This window comes from Chiroxiphia lanceolata, chromosome 19 (genome assembly GCF_009829145.1).
Source record: "Chiroxiphia lanceolata isolate bChiLan1 chromosome 19, bChiLan1.pri, whole genome shotgun sequence".
NCBI classification, from domain to species: Eukaryota; Metazoa; Chordata; class Aves; order Passeriformes; family Pipridae; genus Chiroxiphia; species Chiroxiphia lanceolata.
In genome coordinates, this window is record NC_045655.1 from 9,568,479 (window position 1) to 9,591,308 (window position 22,830).

The 22,830-nt window shown below is 39.3% G+C and overlaps 1 protein-coding gene across 1 annotated transcript in view; it reads right to left on the bottom strand.

Moving 5' to 3' along the window:
- PRKCA (protein kinase C alpha) overlaps positions 1–22,830 on the bottom strand; it is a 145,652-nt gene that overhangs the window by 69,287 nt on the left and 53,535 nt on the right. Inside the window, 1 exon segment of the mRNA XM_032706569.1 lies at positions 19,277–19,359. Coding sequence (XP_032562460.1) covers positions 19,277–19,359 — 83 coding nt within the window.

Sequence of the window (22,830 nt, forward strand, 5' to 3'; positions counted from 1 at the left end):
AAAATTTTAAAAAATTACAAAAATAAAATATCTTATTTTTCCCCCTTGCTACAGTGAACATCTTAACCTCTTTCCTATAGTCTGCACATTTCTGTTCAGTCAAGATCACACCTGAGTGCTAATGCCAGTCAGATTTTAGTTGGAACTCCCTACCTTGGCCTTTATGGGATTTATGACCAGCTCTAACGCCTTAAAACAGTCACAAGGATGATGACAAAGCACTTGTCTGCTCCAGCAGACTCAGCCCTTGCAAGTGCTGCAGGAATTGGACCATTTTTGAAGCCAAAACTGGTCGCTGACTTTGCACCTCTCACCCTTCGGATTAATTCCAGACAAATAAATAATGTGGGACAAAACCTATAGAAGGGCAAAGCTCAGTTCAGCCCTCAGGCACAAATCAGTGTTTTACATACACAGATCCTGCCTCATGAATGACACTTGCTCAGCCTGCACTGCAGTGCTGGAGCTGCTCAGGATGAACTGTTTAACCACTTCCTGCAAATCAGCTGTTGGGAAAGGAAAGGCCACACTTTGGAGATCTGATTCAAAGGAGTTACTTGAGAATGTGTAACATGCCTTCGTTACAAGAAAATGATAGAAACACAAGTCTCAAAGGAGATAGGACCATGAAAGGAAAAGTTCTTTCTAATTTATCTGGTGCCAGGAATACCAACAACAACCCCCACGGTGCCTTTCATCGTTCCTGCTGTCACTGGGAGCAGCACCAACCCCTGTGCCCTGGGGACAAGGCAAAAGGCTCTGATCCACTTTAACATGGGCTTATTTTGACAGGCAATCAGAGCAAAATCCAATTCAACTCCCAAGCCAGGAAGACTTTTCCTGCACCTTTGCCCATTCCTTTATTGCTGTGCCTTAAGACTCTCCCCCAGTGATCACAGCATTGCAACAGGGTCCCATTTAGCATTAAACAATCTGCCCTGGGTTACTGGGAGCAAGGTGACAGAATTCCAAACCACAGGAAACCCCAGAGCTGACTGTGACTCACTGAACCTGGCACAGAAATCTGTAAAAATACGTTATTTAAGGAACAATGAATTGAAACCCAGAAATAACATCAGTCTGAGTTCAAACAAAAATTTAGTTTCACAATAAGTTAGAAAAGTCAAATTAAACTTGCAGTAAAATATAACACAGGGTTACAATGTAAAAACAGTAATAATGATGTGCTAAATATTTAGAAAATAATATTATCTTTCCTAAACATGTTTTCAAAAGCGGTCAAAACAAATGTGTCTCTGGGAGCCACTGATACTTTCAGCCTCAAATTCACCCAATTGTTTTAAATTCATTCACTTGCCCACAGTTCCTGCCATTATCCTTGTGCCTGGCTCGTCAATCACAGGATCAGAGATTGGCACCTCTCTACTTACATTCATCACTTCTCTACATTTTCCTTCAGCACTTTTGCATCATTAATTTATCGAGTCTCATTCCATTCAACTCCCACGGCCCCTTTAAGTGTGACAGAGCATGGTCTTGTTCTCCCGTTTTCATTTCTTACATATTTCATGTCAGGCAAAACAAATAAGGCTACTCTGCAACAGGAATGCAACATTCAGGGGAAAGCTCCTATCAGACATTAATAAAAGTTTAAGTACCTGAAGTATAAATACAGCATTATTATTTATGGTTATTATTTATAATGTGGTAGCACCTGAAACCATTGCAGCATTTTCCTTATACGGGCATATTCTCATCCCTGTTTTATATGATCTGTTGGTAAAGATCTCTTAAAGCATTTCTACATGTTTTATTACCACAGGAATTTCATTTTTATCCAAAAGTTCTTTCGAAATAAGAGTAGATTTTGAGCCTGTCATGCAGCAAAATAATTTGTCCTACAGGAAGCAGCACAAGGGAGTTCAGCACAACCCAGTTAACTTATTAGTCAGTGCCAGACACAGTGGAAACCTTTCCCAGAGTCATCTGGGCAGTCTCAAAGGTCACAGCAAACCTGCTTTTTGACAGGCCACGTCACATTCCCAGGGCAGAACCTACACTGGCACACCCAGGGGTTTTTCTGGAAGATTTTGAAATTAATCACTGTTCTAGAAGCTCAAAAATAAATCAAAAAAGCTCAAAATAAAGGTCTCCCACCTTCTTTTTTTTTTAAATCCATAACAAAACAATTTCATTTGGAAGGCACTGAACTATTGTCCAGAGATTTTTACATTGTGGAACTGTCCCCTATCAGTGAACCAGGACCTATCTATGACTAAGAGAAAAAGAATTACAACAGGTTGGATTAAATATGACATTTATCTGTGCAACTACCACCACTGAGCCACTTATTTCACAGACTAAATACAGATATCAAGAGTCAGATTTTCTCCTCTCTCCTTATTACTTTTTGTAGGACACTGCATTATATACAAGAAAAAAGTACCTGAAATCTCATCCAACCAATCCCTGCCAAAAGAACAATCCCCAAACGCTCCATAAGTAAAATTCAAGCAGTTCTTATGATGGAGAAATATTAACTTAAAGTCCCAGAGCTGAGCATTGTTTTTTCATATTATATTTGACGTGGTTACTCCATCTCCAGGCAGGGTTTCAGCTGGATCTCACTGTCTGTGCTCCTGATCTATGGATGGGGACAGAGGTGAATAAAGCACAGATTTAAAACTGCACATGGGACTTTAGCCAATCATTTTTCCTTTAACTACCAGCTGCTCTGTCAATATATATACTATTAAGGTATGACTTCTGCTCCAGATGCAGTTCAACCTTCTTATTGACCTGAACATTTATATTTTTTCAATCTGGCAGTGAGCAGGAGGTTTCAACCCCAACACTCACTCAGCAGCACAGGTATGCTCTGGTGTCTCCTGAAATATGGAACTTGGTGGGACTTCTTTTAACAGGATCATATAGAATATATTTGAATATATTTAAATTCGGAAGAGTTTAAAAAACAGGTTCTTTTTTCTTCTCCCAAAAAATTATATATCTTTAATTTAACACAATTAAATAATAGTTTATTTTCAGCCTGCCTCAAGTCTGTACTAAGAAACTATATTAAACCCAACAGAATAACATTTTCATGTCTGTCTAATCAGAGACACTGTGAATCAGGTAAATACTTCTTTAAATCAAAGTTTTCTCTGTTAAATAAAGAAATGTTGAATGCACAAACTGAAATAATGCCCAAAATATGAATGCTGAATGCTTCTAAACTAAGATTACACATTTAAAAACCTCCTCTCCAGGGAATAATGTATACAATTATAACTGACTTTACATAAACTGCAGGTTAAAAAATGAACAATGACAAAAGCTGAGGATGAAAAACACTACAGGGAAGTATTAATTAGTCTGGTGCTAATGAAAAAGAAACAGAAATCCTTACCCTAAAGCTTTCTATAAACCTTGATAAACCACATATTTGTGTTCAAATATTACCAGTTCACCCCCCATCCCCAGAGCATCATGAAATGGAGAGTTTAGAATAAGGAGTCAACCCAAGAAAATGGTAATTTGTTTTGGAAACTGCAGGATCAAATGGCAGCACTGACTGGAGAGGGAACTCCTCAGTTCAAAGAGGGGTAGATCTGCCTGGAGACACTGAATGTGATGGGATTGTTTGGGGAAAAAATATGACAGAGGAACAAAGAACAGAAGTAAAAGACAGGAAAATTAAGCAGAAAATCGGAGATGTCACAACAAGGGGCACAGGAGGAGGTTATTAAGCTCTTTTCATTGTGCTACAGGATACAGACAACACATCCAGGGAATGTGGGTTTGGATCAGGCTCCCAAAGACCAACATCACATGAGGCAATGACCATTCCCAGTGCCCACCAAGCCAAGAGCAAATCCAACACATCCTCAGCCAGCAAACCAATGTTCCCTGGATCCATCACCCCAGGCAGGGGACATCTCCTCTGCTCCCGTGGGAAAGCCTCCATTCCCACCCCAGCAAAGCCTGTCCTTTCCAACCCAAACCATTCCATGACCTGTCTGAGGACGCCGGATCAGGCTGGAGCAGTGAACACGTTATAAAAACCACCACCAAACCCCTGATCCCTGAAAACTGAGCTTTAACCAGCAGAAGAAGGAACTTTTCTGTCAATAAACGGGTGCCACATGAATCTGGAATCAGTGTGCTGACAATGAGACCCTCCCTTTGTTGGGACTTTATGATTCCTGAAGCAGACATCTGCTCCCAGATCCCTGGGGTTTTGAATTATTTTTAAACTCTGAACAAAGAACACTTAGTACCACATACTTCCAGTTTCACAGCTGGGTTATTTTAAGGAGGCAAGAAACTCATTGGAATATAACTTTTTTTTGTTTTTTTTTTATTTTGAAATATTTTAGCTTGAAGCTATTAATCTGTCCTTTGAGAATTCAGGAGTTCTTAGAACACTCATTTTAAATATTCAATATCTTTCAGAGCTACAATCTTCTCACACGGCCTTAAAATAAATGCCTGAAAAATCTCACTTTAATAACCCAAATGGAGCCCTTGTAAAGGAAGGGATTGAGTTTCTTCTTGATTAGAAAACTTGCCCTCCCAATCTCCAAATGGAAAATGTTATGCACGTAACCATTTCCTGAAGATGAGAAGCAAAGACCTTTTATTTTCACGGTGCTCTGTGAGGGCAAAGAGAGCTACAGAGAACTCTGCAGCAGGGGGGGTGCAGGATGGATTTGAGGTCAGGAGATTGGGAATTGTCTCCAGGTCACTGTAGGTCAAAGCAGGACTCATTTGAGTGCAAGCTCAGTAAAACCTGGGCTAATATTAAAAGTCTGCTTTTGCCTTTGCTAATGTTTCATCACTGACTTGATGATTGTTTCTAAGTTCTTAATGAATTCAAACTCAATTTATGCACAGTGACATTAAGCTTTAGTAAATGTCCATATTTATAATGGAATTAAGTTTTCCTCTTTATTACAGAATTTTGTAGCTAAGTCTCAAATTTTAAGTTGCTCCCTCAGCCTTCACTGAATCACCCAAATAACCCAAACAAAAATTAGTGATTTTCTTCTTTGTTGTTCCCTTCGCAAACAAAAAGAATTTTTCGTTTCTGCAGAATAATTCAATTTCTTTTAAAAGGTCATTAAAATAAGTTTTAAAGAAATTGTGGAATACTATTGTACAGTCTCAGCATCTCAGGATATAATCACGGAGGATATTCTGGATCCAGCAAGTTCATACAAGGTCAGGGCTGTGAATATCCCAAAGGAAAACCCAAAGGAAAGCAGGACAGTCACAAAGCCTCAACCATGCTCTTAAAGAGATGTTTGCTTCAGAATGACAGTTATTTAAGTCTGATGAACAGTCATTTACAACAAATCCATCTGAAGAATATAAAATTCCATGGTCTTTTCTACTTTTACCTCGCTCTCCTGCATGAACTATGAATATTATTATCAGAATCTCAGGAAATTCTTTCCTGTTGACAAGACCTGTAGCACATTGTAGTTCTCACTCTTCCAAGGAGAGATGAAAAGGGACTCTGAAGGCCACTAAAAAATCTAAAAGATTTGCCAGACAAAATGATTTTATCATCTGAAGGAAAGGTGGTCAACTGCTCAAAACTTCTGCCAGCCAGTTAATGAAGATACTTTGGCAGCATCTTCTGCAGAGAGCACTTCCAGCAAGAAATGAAGCACCATCTGCAGGCACAGAGAAGGGAAAAATGGTGGGTTTGTACTAAAAATGAGTTCCTGATCTGTCATTCAGGACGAGATGAGAATTGGGGCTCAGGAGGGTAAGGTGAAATGATTGTGTTAAAAACTTAATTGAAGAGAGCAAACAAACACTGAAGTGGACTTCAGGAAAATATCCATGCCCAGTCAAGGGAAATCCTTTTAATCACAGCAGAAGAATCAAAAATCCTAGTTCAACTTACACAGAGAAGAAAAGAACTCTTACATCTCACTGTCAATGCCAGAGAAGGCAGGTCATGACTTCCAAACCTGTCAGAAGTCCCCAGGCTTTACTGGTTTTATCTTCTTCTGTCTAATCAAGAAGAGATGCCCAGAAATGTCTCAAACAGGTCTAAAAACTTAAGACACCACCTAAAGCCCAGATGTAACGGAACAATTCAACCCTGTGAATTGTCATTAGGAAAGTTACCTGGGAAATACTTAAATACTTCCAGGTTTTTCACACCATTTTAAGCATTAAGGATGGATGGAACATTTGCAAGTCATGATACATCTGCAACACACCTGATGGCCAAGAAAAATACCCTGTCAGTAGGGAGAGCACCCTTGCTTATTGTTTGCAGGCAGGTGGTCCTTTCACACCTGATACAAGAGCCCCCCCACCTGCCCAAAGAGCTCTGAGGACAAACTTCTGAGCACCAGAAAAACAGCAGCAGCAGAGAAGATGATGTCCATCATCTTTAAATTGGGTAAACCACGTCAAAGTGACACCCAGGGATGGGAGAAGGGTTGGGGCAGAAACTCCAGGGGAGCCCCATGGAAAGGGAGGAAGGGAAAGCACAGCTGTGGAACAAGAACATTAACACTACTTGGGAAAAAAACCAAACAAACCAGGAAAACCCTAAAGCAAAGATCTAAAAGAGTAAAAGCTGAGTAGAAATGTCCACTAAAGAAGTGTGGCCACCACTGCTTGTACCATGGTTGGGTTGCTCCTTTCCACCTGAGGGACCTTCCCGGGGGTTCTACCATTTTCTTCAGATTGAAATTTTATTTTAAATGGAAAGATGGACATTTTTATTTCATTTCCACAAATGCTGGCATTTTTTTTCCCTAACTTTTTTCAAGCAGCCAGCAAGTGCTGTCTCAGGAGGTAACTAGCTAAATCTTGAAGGGACTGTACAGACTAATAACGTGCTTTGGAGAGTACTAAGGAGGTCAATCTGTCCAATTCAGTTTAATTGAACTAGACACAGATGATATATGATTTAGTTTAATTAGGCTGTAGATAAAGAACATCTCAACATAAGGCATGCCAGTCAAGGAGAAATCATTAAATAGAAGCACAGACTTGAAAATACACAAAGCCAAAACCTTTGCTGCATAACTGAGAAACTGGGGCAATATCTCTTTCTACCAAAGGATCAAAAGATCAGCCCCATCGGGAAGAATAAGGAAAAACTTCACAAGTTGGTATATGCACGATAAGTAAATTGGGAAAATTGAAAAATACATTCTGAGAAAAATTTATTTATTACGAAAGTAATGCTGGTTCTTTCATTACAGAGACATAATACAATAAGGCACAGTAATCTATCACAAACTATAGTTACAATTAAATAGATTATTCTACCCATCCATTAGGGAGATCTAATTAGGGAGTATCATTAGCAAGGACATAATTCATTTTTTTTCCTTTGTTTTTCTACTACTACCTATTCGTTTTCTCCCTTTACTGACAGACTTCACCTTTAAGTCATCATCTTTTAAGTCAGAACAGCATTAACAGACTTTTTAAAACTGACTATACTCAGATGATTTTGCACTAGGTTGAGAATATTGGAGAAATCCATTTCAAGCATTTTTTCCCTACTCTGCTTTTTTATATTGTTATTCCAGTAAGTTTTTGGAACATAAATACTGGCCTTATTTACAGCTCTATCTCTTAACCACAATGAATAAAATATATATAAAAGCTGCAAAGCTTATAAAAAAAAGATGGGGTGACTGTGTAACTCTGTATTTCAGGCAAAATAGATGGTGATTATGGGCACATTTCCTGCCACAAACTGCAGCAGAGATCCCAGCAGTCACCCACAGTTCTGCCACAGACATCACCTGCAGTAGAAATTTCTCCTTATCGTGGCTATTTGAGCTTCCTAAATCCCAAGGACTGCAGGAGCACACCCCAAACTGCAGCATCATCTCCTATTCCATTTCCTACTAAATGAACTATGAATTTTTTATCTGAATTTACAGGCACCATTCACCAGCATTTCTGCAGCAGTTTGTGCCATCACCACCACAGCCAAAGCCATTTTCTGCCTGGCAGTTTGGAGGAGATGCCCTGAGCATTTCTGTATAATCCACATTTCCCTGAGTGCTCTGCACGGAATAGGTGCAGCACAGTGTATTTTGCATCTTTCTTGTTTTTATTGCAGTTGTAAATCTTACATACTCTTTATTCTTGTGTTAAAGAAACAGTTTAAATACCAAATTTGTAAATCAAGCACGGTTCATTAAGCACCGAAGACTCCCACTGACTTAGATGCAAATTTTGTACTAATGTTGGAAATGCCTGGAAACCCACTGTTTCCAAGACCTTTTCCTGAATTTCTCTTTGCTGTCTGGATTTCCAAGGCAGTACTTTGCATTCAGCCCATTTTACAAAAACCTTCCAGCCTGTTCAGTTCAGAGCAGCTCACATTTATCTGAGCTTTCCCTTGACAAACAAGTGATTTCTTAAAACTGGGATGCTCAGCCACATAAATTGCAGTCCTGAGGGTTTTTTCCACCCAGGTATTACTGTACCTGTGATGCTTTTTAAAGACTTATGTACCATAAATACATTTAGATATATGATGAAGTTTATGCACAAATAGACATGCAACTGCATGAGAAAAAGCCTCTGTGCAAACAGCACATATCTTACATTTTAAACAGCACAGAACACCCTCCCACACTCCCACATGAGGTGTTTGTGATTTATTAACCTAATTTTCAAAAGCACCAAGTGCCTACTTGCAGCTCTTGTTGACTCTGCTGGGGAACACAAGCACTAAATGGAAAATGAACAATATCTGTGTGTGCATGTCTCTGGGTGAGGAATTCCATACCCCCTTTAGAGTAGGGCAAATTTTGCCAAAAGGCCTTAATTAAAAACAATAAATCTCATCTTCATGGGTGACAGTGTCAGAAGACTAAAAAAAAAAAATCACTGCTCATGAGGAGGAACTTGATTTTTAGATGTGATCCTCTTGAACCCCACCTTCAGGAAATGTTTCATTTTTGGAATTCTCCATCGATTAAGATGCATTGGTCTTTTATTGCAGTGCCTAATAACCCAAATTCTTGGAGTGTATCCCAACAGTATTGGCAAAACAGGCAGTAATGAACCTGAGCAAATGGACTCTGTGACAAGAGCAGAGAGACTGGAAAACAAAATGCAGTGCAATGACAGCAAAAGTGGGAAAAAAATTCAAATGGCACTGTTTTCCTCATTTATTTTAGAACTACTTGAAAATTAACTTTTATTAGAGTAGCCATTTCTGGACTATTATGTCACTAAAGTGACTTGATTTGGATATAGAACCTCCTTGAGAAGGTGCCTGGAGTAGTTCAGGTCTATGTTCAGTCTCCTCATTTGACCCCAGGGCTTTATTGTTGCCAAATACAAAGCACCAGGAAACACTTTGATTTGATTTGAGCTTGTAAGACCAGTAAACAGCTGTACCTTCTCACAGAAGAGCAAAGGATTAGTCTGGAATGGGAGACCAGAACATTTTCTACCCCTCTATTCTCTATTTAAATGTGCTTCCAGCAACTTTCAAAAAGAAAAGCAAGGATGTGTGCTTCTATTTCTCTTAATTTTACCTCTGTGTGGCAGTTTCTAAACAAGGCACGTTAAATATAAACTCATTTGTGTTTGACCCAAGTCTTTCATATTATCCATGGCAAATCCCCTTTGTGCAGGAATATTGAACAAAGTCTGTTGATTGCAGAGTTCTTTTTATTTTCGTGAATGGTCCAATCACGCTCTTGGCACACAAAGAGACAAGTAGCAGATGTTAAACAAGACTCTGAGGGATTATACATTTCTCCTAAAAGTTACAGGACTGCTTTCATTTCTTCTGGTTTTTTGGTTTTGGTTTTTTTTTTTTTTTACTGTCCTTCTATATTTTATGCTTCTGCTTCTCCCAAAGCATTTTCCTTCCTCCTGCACCCTTTCAGAGCCAGAGCCATTTGGGAGCTCCTGGCACATCAGCAGAGGATGCCAAGAGTCCACACTAGAGGATTTCAACTCCTATTCCAGCTGATAATAACAAACCAGAGCATTGCCTTCACTAAATCTCAAAATTCAGAACTAAATTTCACTCAGTAGAACAAGATTAACATGACGAGTCCTTCAGCACCAACAAGGTCTAACCTAAATAGCTACTGTAATAACCAGGTTTCAAAAAACTCCAAGTTTGGGACTTTTTCTTTCCAAAAAAAAAAGAAAGAAAAGTAGCCAAAGCTATGCAGACACTTCTTATAACTATTTTTACAGAGGCTTTTATCTCCTTTCGGGTCATTCTCTGCTGGTCTGATGCTCCTGTTGCCATAGGAACAGACCCGAAGGTGCTTTGTTACAGATTACAATGGTTCCCCCAACACAGACATTTCTTTCCTGCCTCAGTTCAGCAGGTACCCTTCTCATGGGGACAAAGGGGAAGCTGAATAAATCAATCTCTAACTCTTCTATCTGTTAAGTTCTCATTACCAGAATACATGATATGATTTTACTTTTACTTTAGAAGCTCAGTCAATGATCACTGATACTTTAAGGACTGAGTTTCATTAACTACCCAGGCCATGCTACAGTTAACTGATTTGCAAGGGAACAGCAAAAATCAAATTATGGAAGGAAACATGATTGTCATAGTGTTACTTCAACAGAAGCATCAGGATTTTGTTTTTCACCACTGGTTTAAAATCTCTTTGCACCAAGTTTCATTAGGCTGATATAAAAATCAATTATAAAACGAGAGAATATTTTGTGCCAAGGACAACACCTAATTCATGTTCCCTGAGACCACTGGCTACCTGAAGACAAATCCTATCTTTTCCAAAGGCCGAAGAAAAGTCTGTGAACTATCTGGATCTCTTCAGACTTTAACCCCAATAATGGACAGTGAAAATTAACAAAGAGCACAGCCAAGAATGAAACAAAACTCTTCCAGGACCAGACAAATGGAGCTCAAATGGCCAAGGATGGCAGCTGCTCCCTTCCCAGTCAGGATGTGCCTCCACCTCCACTCCTTGCTTTTCCTCTCTCTCTTTCATCACTCTGTTCCAGGGTCAAAAAAAACCTGGATGAAAGAAACTTGCTCTCTCCTCTAAGTACAAGTTGTTCTTTTCTCCCCACCCCCTGAGGTGTTCACTGGAGTTGTGGGATTTATATCAAAAATCTGAGGCTACACCAGTTTAACTCAGCAGTGATGGGAAAACTTGTCCCGGCACCTCAAGGACAGAGCCCCCAGGAATTCAGGGATAGGTGCATCTCTGGTGACACACCAGAATTATTTGTGGCATATGGAATTTACAGAGCTTTGCAAATTAGCCCACGCCTTTTATTCCAAATTAAGATCTCATCTAATTTTGGCCTCAGAACCGCCACCTCAACAAACAGACAGTGCTAAAAACAACCAGCATCCTGCAAGGTTCTCTCAGTGGTCTGTGACTGTTGATATCTCTTCCAGCTAATAAGTTCAGTGTGCCATAATCACTTTTTAATTTTAAAAGCCACGTGATTGTGGGGGTGGAGCCTGATAGAAATGTCCATGGTACATTTTGCACGTGGTATCTCATGTAACAAAGCAGATTATTAGTAATTCTTAAGCATTCTCCCCCCCCCAAACCTCAATATCATGTCATCACATTTACATACAGATTATAAAGATTGACACAAGGGATTTTTGCCAAGGGTAAATATAAGCTGACAAGGAAATAATTGAATTCAACTTATACTGCCCAACTCAATATACTCCTAACAACTGGAAAGTAAAGGCTGTTGGAACAATGTCAGCTTCAATTTGGGGAATCAGGGAGAATTTTGGTGGTGAAATCAGCACCCAGCAGTCGCTGCAGCCATTGGAGTTACTGCCACTAAAACTGGATCCCTATGGAAAGATTTCTTTTTACTGCTGGGAATAACTTTGCTGAGAGTTCTCCTTTTATAGTACCACTGCCTAATTGTTCTGCAGTGCTAACTTATGAAAATCACAGATATTTTTAGGTTCATCATTTATATACATCTCCTAACTCTCAGCAGAACTCTGCTCAATGATTAACTCTTACCAAGATCACCTATGTTTCAGTGTATATTGTAGAGCAAATGCCTAGAAAATAAAAATATAAAGTCTAACTTTTATGTTATTCTGCATTTGTGCTGTTCTGGATTGGGAAAATAAAAAACATTATTTATAAGAAAAAGATTTGAAAAGCTGTGAACTTTCAAAGCTCAGAGACTACAACAAAACACCAGTTAAACTCCACACCTGGTGCCACACCAAGCCCATGAACTGAAAAACTCAAGGGCTGCAGTGGAAGAGCTGAACAAGAGTCCCATGCTGTGTGTGGGCAGCCACCCCCCACGGATTTCCTACCTGTAGGTGTGCAAGGAGAGCATTCACTCAGCTCCTTTCAAGACTGCAGTGAAAGTTTTTCCATGCACCTTCTGCAGATGGACAGAGAGTCCATTTGGAGATTGCATTACAGGGCAAAGGGAAAGGGTGGGAATTACAAGTACTTATAAAAGTTCATGAACCTGCTCCTCCGTAATTTAATTCTGTTTTTACTGAGGTTCATTCACCGTAGCTAAAAGCCATTTCAGCTGCAATAAAAAGGAGTCTGTGCTTTAATTTAGGAATAGAAGGTACAAATGTTCTCCCAGGAGATGATAAATGCAAACACATTCCAGTACAAGAGCTGCTTTCAAGTAACCCGTGAAGCTGCTTCCAGCTCCTTAAAGGAAGGCATTTGGGGGAGCAGTGCCATGAAGAGCCCTGTGCAGGCAGGGAGGAGCAATCCAAGCATCCCTGGAGGAATGGGGGGATCAGGAAACACGCTGGGCACGGGCACTGAGCACCCACAGCAGGTGAGGAGCTCATTCCCAAGCACTGGCAGTGCCTGGCAACCGGGCAGGAACAGAAGGTGGAGAGGGTGACATATGGTGACCACGAGCATGAAACCTTTATTTCTCTGTAAACTTGCTGCACTGACCATGATCTCGTTGATTTTGGCAGCCTAGGACTAACTTTTGGGGAAAGGGGAGCAGTAATATAGTAAGGAATATCATATTTTGACAAGAGTATGTTTGCATCATAGATGTTTTATAATAAGAATATTACCTCCTGCCTCCATCTAATAATGCCTATTGCAAACACAGTCAACGTGATTAATAATTTTCATAATTAGAAAACTCAGACACACAAACACATTGAGTTGGTATCTCAATTTGTAAATAGAGGGGGCTTTATATTTTCGTTGTTTGGGGTGTACAATGAAAACTTGAAAATTTATTGCATCAGAGCTGTTTAAGAATCACTTCCAAAAATTCATAGAAGCTTCTTTTCAAGAGAACATTTCTGTTAATCTGGCAAGCAGTGAACTGTATCTTGCCAGATCTTCCTGCCTTTGTGTATCTTTTGTGACGAAGTGAGAAGGTTTTTATTTTCATTAAAAAGAAAAGATTTCTGGGAAAAGATTGCCTATTATTCAAAATTCAGATTAGCAATTAAAAAAACCCCTAAACCTTACTGGCATATGGTTGGAATTGATGATCCTTAAAGTATTTTCCAACCTAAACGATTCTGTAATATTTTACTAAATTATGTTTGTTGTTGCTCTGTCTCTCATGATGTCCAACATTGACAAGAGTTGCTTTTCACAATAAAAACAACCAAAGGGTTAAAAGCAAATCAGTCAAGTCCTGCTGCTGCATTTCATTATCCTTGGGAAAAGACTGCAAAGCTTTCTGATTAAAATCCCTTTTTAACTAGTTCTACAGTAAGTCTTAATACTGTGCTTCCAGTTACTGCCTTTTCTTTCCATGAATTTGGTTTGGGGTTTGCTTTTTTTTTCCTTCTTTTTCAATTCCCTAGACCAGTAAAGCAACTCTCTTTTTTCACTCTGAAACCAGCTTCCTACATGTAAACATAATCTGGGAGCAGGATTAAAGGCCAGTGGGGAAAAAAATTTAAAAAAAAAAAAAAAAAGAAAGATTTCAGCATTACCTGGAACTGAACAGAGAAAGAAATCTGGTCAAGGCAACTAAACCCTCCAGGTCAGCCTAATTATATTCATTTATTCCTGCTTAGCACAGAGGTGATCCTTCAAATCATTCATCTCCCAGCCACGGCTATAAATGACAGTGTAATACTGCAGTAAATGTGGGTATCAGCACTGCTCCAAGCCTGAGGCCAAACCCAAGCCCACTGCTGTCACAATATAGGTTATCATTTACAAATTAACATTTCCCACTGCCCCCCCAGCATCTGAAATTTGGAGGGTCAGTCTTTCTCCTCCCAACCCTAAAACCGCAGAAACCATCAAATGAAAAGCGAGGTGGAGCCTCCCAGGGCTCGTGTCACATCTCCCCCCAGCCCTCCCAGAGCACAGGCAATATCTGCAGCACTGCATGGAGAAACCCCAACACAAAAATCCTAATTTCTTCCTTTGGTAACTCATTGCAGCAGCTCCCCATCACACAGCTAGAAATCTTCACTGTCATGGAGTTAATTCTCCCCTGCCACAAGCTGCCTGTTCAAGACCTGGTGAGAGCTTAAGAGACAAGGAAAATATTCGAAGTCATGTTTTAAAGGCCTTTAACATTTTAGTTCTTTTCCAAATTCCGAATGAAGAGCTGCACAATTCTGCATAAAACAGCCCACTGAAAAATGGAATAGTAATTTCTAACATATCCTTGCAGGAAAATCCTAATCTTTGTATGGTTGGGGCACTGCTGGCCAGCAGTGAGTTTATGACCCCCTAAAAGACCTGCTCCAGTTTCTCCTGCACCACAGCCTTCACCACCAGTTCACATAATTTGTTTTCTTCCCCTCTGAATTGTGATTTTTTTTTTTAATTTATTCTAATAAATTGTAGCTTAATACATGAAAAAACCCTGAAATATTGTACTCTAGAGCTGCATCATCCCAATATCCAACCCACTGATGAAAACACCCAACTCCTGCAGCATCCCACAGAACCTCACAGTTGTTCAAATTTAGACTGAGCCTTCCAATGTGCTTAAGATAATAAAGCTCCCAAATAATTTCGGTATCAAGAAGCTTATAGACTTGAAAATCTTCTCCATATCTGTCACCTCTGACATCCATGAGGTCACTTACCCTGCAAATGGGATGAGAGGGCTCTGCTGGTTCATTTTGCGTCAGCACACATCTGGAGCTTCCCAATTCATTCCCTCCCAGGTCCTTAAAATACTAAGAACTCACTAAGCACAGTCAGAGTTCATATCCTTTGACTGAACACTCGCTTGCTCTCATTAAGAATATTTTCGCTTTTTAATTTCTATGTATTTTGCTCATAAACCTCCTTTGGATTCTCTATTATTATAACCTGAAAGGCAAATAGTGCTGATCCAGAGGCCACGACCTCTTGAGTTCTTGGGCACACCAAGTCTTATAGTCTTGTACTGAAAAGTATAATACAGTCAAACACTATTCTAAATTACTGGTGGTCTTCTGTTTTGTTTTTTAATTATATGTAGTATGAAATTAGAAATATTTTAATATATTACAAGCAATTCAAAGACACCTCCTGGTCACTGCATTCCATTAACAAATATTTAACTCTCCATTTTAAAACATCCTTTTTGAAAGAAACTTGCCTAGTTATTCCTTAACACTAAACATGTCTTAAAGCTTCTTACAGCATCAGTCAACTTTTGAGGCTGCTCTTATGTTTTTTTCACTAATTTACTCAAGTTCTAAAGTGTTTCATCGATGGCCTAAGATGGTTTTATGGACACCAAGTGTCTTCCAAAAGCAAGGATCTGAACTGGTGATGATCCTTCCTGTGACTTCGAAGGACACCAGCAGCAGGAGCTGTTAAATTGTCCTCAGCAGCATCACCACAAAAAAGGAGATGAATAATTTCTATTCCAACCCCAGAGAGCCATTAGATAGCAGGAAAACAACTTCCTGAGCTGCTGTTTTGCTGAGACACCGGAGCTCACACCCTGCCAAGCATTAAGGAAATGTTTCTTGATTGTGTGAATTCCTATTTCACTGAAACAGGATATTGTTCCCCAGACACCATCATTTCAATGCTAGTCGAGGATGACCACTTTATTCCAAGTATTATTTTCCTTTTGGCACAAACATGGACCTTTCAACCTCACATTTTGGTGAGTCTGAGGAAAGCAAAAAGAGGCTCATTTTAAGCTTTCCTCTTTTACGTTCACCTTTATTAAAGCATGCAATTTTCAGGTAATAAAAATAATTTATTCCCTCTTTCACAACAACAGAATGCTGTAGGAAGTAAAAATGTTACACAAGGGGACAGTATTTGTACACCACCATTTTTGGCATGATAGAGACCACAGGGCTTTTATACAGCTGAGGAGTCAGTGTATGAAATGCTTGGCATGTAAAAAGGGTTGGGAAGGAAGACAAGGTCTGTGGATACCAGAGTCTGAAATCCCTCCTGTTTCCTGAATGACTGCATTTAAATATTCAGAAATTCAAAAATCATTTTTGTTGCAACACTTAAATGTATTTAAAAAATTACGGAACCGCCAGTGGAGCTTCCACTTCCTGCAGGAGATTGCTGCAGCCAAATAATGTTACCAAGAGTTTTGAAACCAACTCCACGAGAGAAATCTCTCTGCACACAATTAATTTTTTTAAGCAGTTCAATTCTCTCTTTCAGAAGAGCATTATTTTAAAGATATACTTTGATCTCACCCTTCATCCACAGGAACACACTGAGCTTTCATGGAAATCAGAGGGGAGTTCCTAAAAATTACAGGGGTTTTGCCCTTTGGAGTCTGACAACTAATGAACCTCTGCCCATCCCCGAGGCACCTCTCTCAAGGCAAATCCAGAGATGAATCCTTGATCTCGTGCCCCAGATCCCTCAGGCCTCAGCAGGGATGGCTGGGAACACTCACCTGCAAGAAATGCCTCCCCTGAGGGCTGAAGGCAGTTTTGCTTCTGAGTGGGAAATGTTTTGTATATGGAAATATTTTGTATTCTAACCTTGACTGCCATCCATGGTGGGGCACCCACCTCCCTGCCAGGCTGCAGGTTCTCCTTCTGACAAGGGTCTGGAGTGTCAGGACAAGGGGAATGGTTTTGAACTGAAGGAGGGCAGGTTTAGATTGGATATTGAGAAGGAATTCTTCCCTGGGAGGGTGGTGAGGCCCTAGCCCAGAGAAGCTGTGGCTGCCCCATCCCTGGAAGTGTCCAAGGCCAGGTTGGATGGGGCTTGGAGCAACCTGGGCTAGTGGAAGGTGTCACTGCCCATGGCAGGGGGGTGGAATTAGGTGATCTTTAAGGTCCCTCCCAACCCAAACCATTCTGTGATTCTATTATTATTAAATAAATTTAACTGACAATTATTCTAATGATGTATTTGTAAGGATTGCCTCATTTATATTAAAAGTACAGAGCACAATAATGTAACAATATCTTAATACAAGATAAATATTATTATATAATTATTACTCTGGAAGATTAATTTTATTAATAAAACTATTACTCTCACAATAAATGGAAAGGTTACATCATGCAAAGTCAGTGGAGAATTTGAGTACACAAATTAATTGTGCACCTGCATGAAGTAATTTAGGAAAGGATGTTTTAATATTTAAAACTCTGCTAAATATTATGATAAGCTTTATAGCACACTACATTTCAGAACAAAGCTTGCAGTGATTGGGGTAGGAATAAGTTTCTGAATTTTAAAAGGGTTGACATTATAGTCAAACATTTCAGTAAATTAAAGTATAACATTCTCCAATCCTCTTTGTGTAATAGGACCCACTAATGTAGCACAATTTCAATAAAACATATTTATTTTCTGATTGCTTTTAATCTTCAAAGTGTTTTTCAGCTATTGCTTCTGTGTAAATATTGAAAATTATCATTTGGTAACCCAAATACCAAAATAAGGCATTAGACTGATTTATTTAATCACCAAGGCCAAAAACCAAATCACAAAATGCACCAGCAATATTAAAGACTATTAACAACCTGTCACAGAACAGATTCTATAACCATGAAGAGATCCACGATAAAATTAAATGGTCTCACACACAAATGTGTGTTCTCATTTCTGAACTGTGGGTGAAAACCCCGAAGAACCCATCTTGAAAAAATAAAAACCATCAGGAACTCTTTCAAGAGACAAATCATTCATTAGAGACACAGCAGAGCTACTCATGAGTGTCACCACTAAAACTGTTCATCAACAGCAACTTTAATTAACAACTTAAATCACAACTGAGCACTAAGTTAAAACTAGAACAGGAGAACCTGAGCAAGGTAACTACACTCCTAACTTAAGCACTTTTCTTATGCACCCAAATTTCATCATGTAAAATATTTTAAAATTCAGCTTCTAAAAATTCTTCTCAGTCCTTCGACACGTCCCTGTATTTAAATTTAAAAATGAGAGAACTTTTTAAATATCTGAAATTTTCCAAAACCCCTTGTGGCTTCTGCCCATATATTGCTGGCTGCCCTCATGGCTGGAATATTGAAACAATTCATGAGAAGCTCATTAAAACCTAGCAAGACAAGTCTTCTGGTGCATCTCATCAGAGCAGATAATAGCCTACAATCTAGAGCATGAATATAAGAAACAAAACAGAGCCTTTCAGACAAAGAACACTTGGAATGCATTGTTCCCATAAGCAGATGTTAAATTACTTCACTGTAAAGTGGAATTTATAAACCCCAAAGAAATTGTTATTTTTCTGTGAACAAACAAGATGAGTTCATTATTTCAGCAGGTGACACCAAGGTCCTGCACACGTGTCTCCCCGTGTAGGCTGAGGTGTTGAAAGGAAGAACTGGTTGTTGACCAAAAATGCAACATGTACAGAGAAGTACTGACAGAGCAGGATGCAATGGGTGTATCCAGACTGCCAGACTGGCTCAAACATGACAATAATTCTTAAAAAAAACTTAGATAAGCCAGCTGGCTCGAGATTAAACTATCATTTAATTGGAGCTGTAGATCCTTGTGTGCAGAGAGACAAGGACCAGAGACAGCTCAGAAGATACACCTTGAGATAAGATGGATACAAAGAAAGCTCAGAAAATGCCTCAGAGCCTTTCCTGGGAATTGTTAACATCAAATACACCCCACAGAAAGCAAACAAAATCAAATGCTGACTTCATGCCTGGGTAAACACCTCAGGGTTGTCACGTTCCGAGGACACCGTTCCTGGTCACACATTCATTCTTACTTTTCTTATCAAAAATAGATCTCCACAAATATTTGCCTCAGAACCGTAAAAAAAACACTCAATTACCTGCCATAAAGAACATATTGATGCTGTTTGTCATTTAGTCTCGTGGGTATAACAACATCAAACTGTGTAAAACAATGTATTAAATGCGAGTACTCACATCAGTGTCGGGCCCCTTGTCAGCCCCAGGACAAGAGAAGGTAACGAACTCATGGCACCTCTTATGAACCACAAAACAGCAAACTGGTAAAAAGAAAAAAGAAAGGGAAACCAACAGTTAGAATGGCACAGGTTTGGCAGTGTTGTTTTGGTTTTTTTAATCTTTTCTAATAAATATAATTACTGAAGAAATAAAACTTCAAGTCAAATATTTCACCTGTAAGTCAACGAAAGAAAGCAGAGCCTCGTGTTAAGTAAGATACAAGACACCAAGTAAACACTATAATGAAAGAGGAGATAAGCATGCACATTTAAAAAACAAAAGACTCTATACAATGATACATTTTTAATGTTTAAAGCAGCCCACGGGGTTTGAATATAGTGTGGGATGACAATTCTGTGAAGCCACATTTCCTGAATCTAAATCCCTGCCACAGGGACTGTCAATGTGCACTCAGCAAGAGCAGGAGGCAGAATCCAGGAATGTTAAGATGGAATGAAACCCATCCTTGGGTGTGAGATTTGTTCACCTGAATGCCTTGGTGAAGGTCTCTATCCAATGTCTTTACTAGTTAATTATTTCTGTGAGGAACCAAAGCTCTGAGTGAAGCCTGTTGTAGAGAACAGAGTGTTCTCATATCACAGGATGGCAGGAGATAATGGGAAAAGAAAATGACCTCCTGATTGCAATATGAATGCCATTTAATATTTATGAATGATCCCAAAGAACTTTTTCTTCGTGAGATAAGAAAAGCTTATTTTAATTTAACTATGCCATGGAACTGAGGCTATAGGTTGTCCCAGACAGGTACCTCCAAACCACATAAAAAGAACAATTTGCTTGAGTGTGCTTACTTTAAGAAGTCAGTATTTCAGCTTTTCGCCCTCACCATGGGCTCTTTCTTAATGTTAAGCTTAGTTCAGGTATTTCAAAGCTGGTCCACATTTCAACAAAACAGAACAATTGAGATTTGAGACTGAGAAACTCTGGTACTAAACACTGTGGCATCAAGCAGTGATGAGTCAGGAGAGCAGAATGAAGAGATGCAGAAGTAATTCACAGTTTCTTTACAGATAATGCATTCCCTGTATACTTCGAATTTTGTATTTCCAACATCTAAAAATACATTATTTCAAAGGACACTTCTAAAGAATAAAATAGACTTGAATTAACTGACAATTGCAAACACGGAATTTCCTCAACTTCGGAGGAAAACGTAATAAATCATCTCAATTGTTCTGAAGAGCTCACTTCACCAGGCAACTTTAACAGTTCTCTTTCCCACTTAAAATGTCTATGACTTGATTTCACCTAATGAAGAGTTGAGAAAGCTGCTTTCAAGTGCCCTGCCTGTCACTGCAGGGTCCAACCACAATTCCACCCTAATGCCAGGCCGGCCTCGTTCACATCCCCCAGTCCAGCTTTAAAGAACTCTAATCACCCTTCTGTCTCTCTCCAGCTCTTTTCCATCAGTATCCCATGCAGCAATTGTTTCCAACTGTTCTATTTCTGACATGGCATATGTTTATTCTTTGGGCAAGGGGAATGAAGTGGGCTTTGCTCCACTGATTCCAGATAAGCTCTGCCGACTTGACATGAGCCAGAGTTCTGGCTCAGTGTCTGCTGCCCACTCGGTCGTCTGGTTTGTTAATCAATCTAAATCCCAATGAATCCTACAATTATCATTTTGATGGTTTGTTTCTACCAACTGGAAGATCACTAAGTGGCAATTACCATTAATATTACTTGCAGCTGAAACATGTTTTACTTTCAAATGATGTTTTTGGTTCCAAACCTTCCACTCTCAAAGACAATAGACTGATTTGTGTTTGCAGGAATAAATCACATGCAGGAAAAATAATCTTGGTATATCCTTCAGAAAACAAAGGAGTTAACTAATTACTTTTGTATGCAGTGATCATACAGTTGCAAAATATAATGTGATAATTTATGCAAAAGTTCTGAGAAATACTATGGGAACATCCAGAAAACTTGTAGAACACAGCTTGCTGTTCAAATTAGGACCTTAAAGTGGCTACTCCAACTCTGCCTTTATTCAGCAACGTATGTTATGGAAACTCTGCATATTTGGGCAATTCTTTTGGGCAGGATTTATGAAACACCATAGTCACATCTTATCTCTGAGCTGGCAGCATCTCACTGCACGATAAGGAACTCATTCAACCAGAGACAATGTCGACCTTGTTTTAAATTCCATATAAGCATCAAGATAAATACGTAGGAAGAACAGTGCCACTGTTTTCCACAGCCTCATTCCGTGGCTCTGAACTTTAGCTGTTAACTTCCTTGGAAATGAAATGAAATTACAATTCAGCTGCCAAAATAAGTAAACCAGAGAGATTTGTCCTTTTGGACTTTGGGCTGCACCTCAAACCCAGTCACTTCCTAAGGCTTTGATTATCAATGTTCACTACTGAGCTCTTAAAACTGAACTTCTGCTCAGCCTAATAATAGACTGACTAACGTGGGCACCTGAACACAGGCTGTACAAACTCTTTTCCCCTTATTTCTCATTTGTAATGGTTTATTTATCTCCAAAGAACTCAGTTCCTTAGTAAGTGATCCAAATGCATCAGCTCTCTCTCATCTTCTGAGAATACTCAAATGAGAACCAAATAGTTTGACATAAAAATAAACAATGGAATAGGCAACTCTCATGGACTCATAAATCTAAAGGGGAAAGAACAAGGGTGAACTGAAATCCCTTGTTAGCAGCTGTCATTTCCATACATAAAATTTAACATCCAAATTTTCATGTTGAAATCCAGCCATTAGAGTGTATTTGAGCAGCAGTTTTTCAAGTTTTCTTTATTTCACAAAGCAACACAGATCTGGAGGTTTCATGTAAAGATTTACTTAGTTCAGATAAGTGCAAACAAAATGTCATCTGCTTAAAATAACATGTCATTTTTTTTAGCAGTAGAGATGAAAAATAACCTCTCACTAGTTACTTGTTTTGAAAAGATGTTAAAGAGCTTCACATCACTTTATTGCAGCTGTTAAGAAGTCACATTACATTCACCATCTTCATGTAATGAAGGTTATATTGCACTGCTTTGCAGAGACTGCCAGGAAACGTGTTGCTTTACATTTTAACATGATCCCAGTCGAAGGGAGCTGGCACAGGCTGTGCAGAGCAGCTCAAGAGCAAAGTGGCATCTCGAGGCTGACAGCTAAAATTAAAAAGAAAATTATTGAGGTCTGTTCATGCTTTGACAGCATGATTTTAATCTGTGAATGTATATACATATATATATATAATATGGATGTGAGCTTCAGTCCTTTGGGCTTGCTGGAGACAAACCCTCTCCCTGCAGCCCAGGGAGGGACGGAGAGAACAAAACAGGTCTTGTGTTGCAAAAACAGACCAACTACTGGCTCTCTGCTGGCATGTGGCACCCACCAGGCTGCTCCCTGCCCTCCACTCTCCCAGCAGTGCTGCAGAGAGCACAAAATGCTAAATGGACAGCAGGAAAACAAGGGAGAATGTGGGAAGGAGTACTCAGGGCATTCTCAAAGCAAACAAGCAGAAG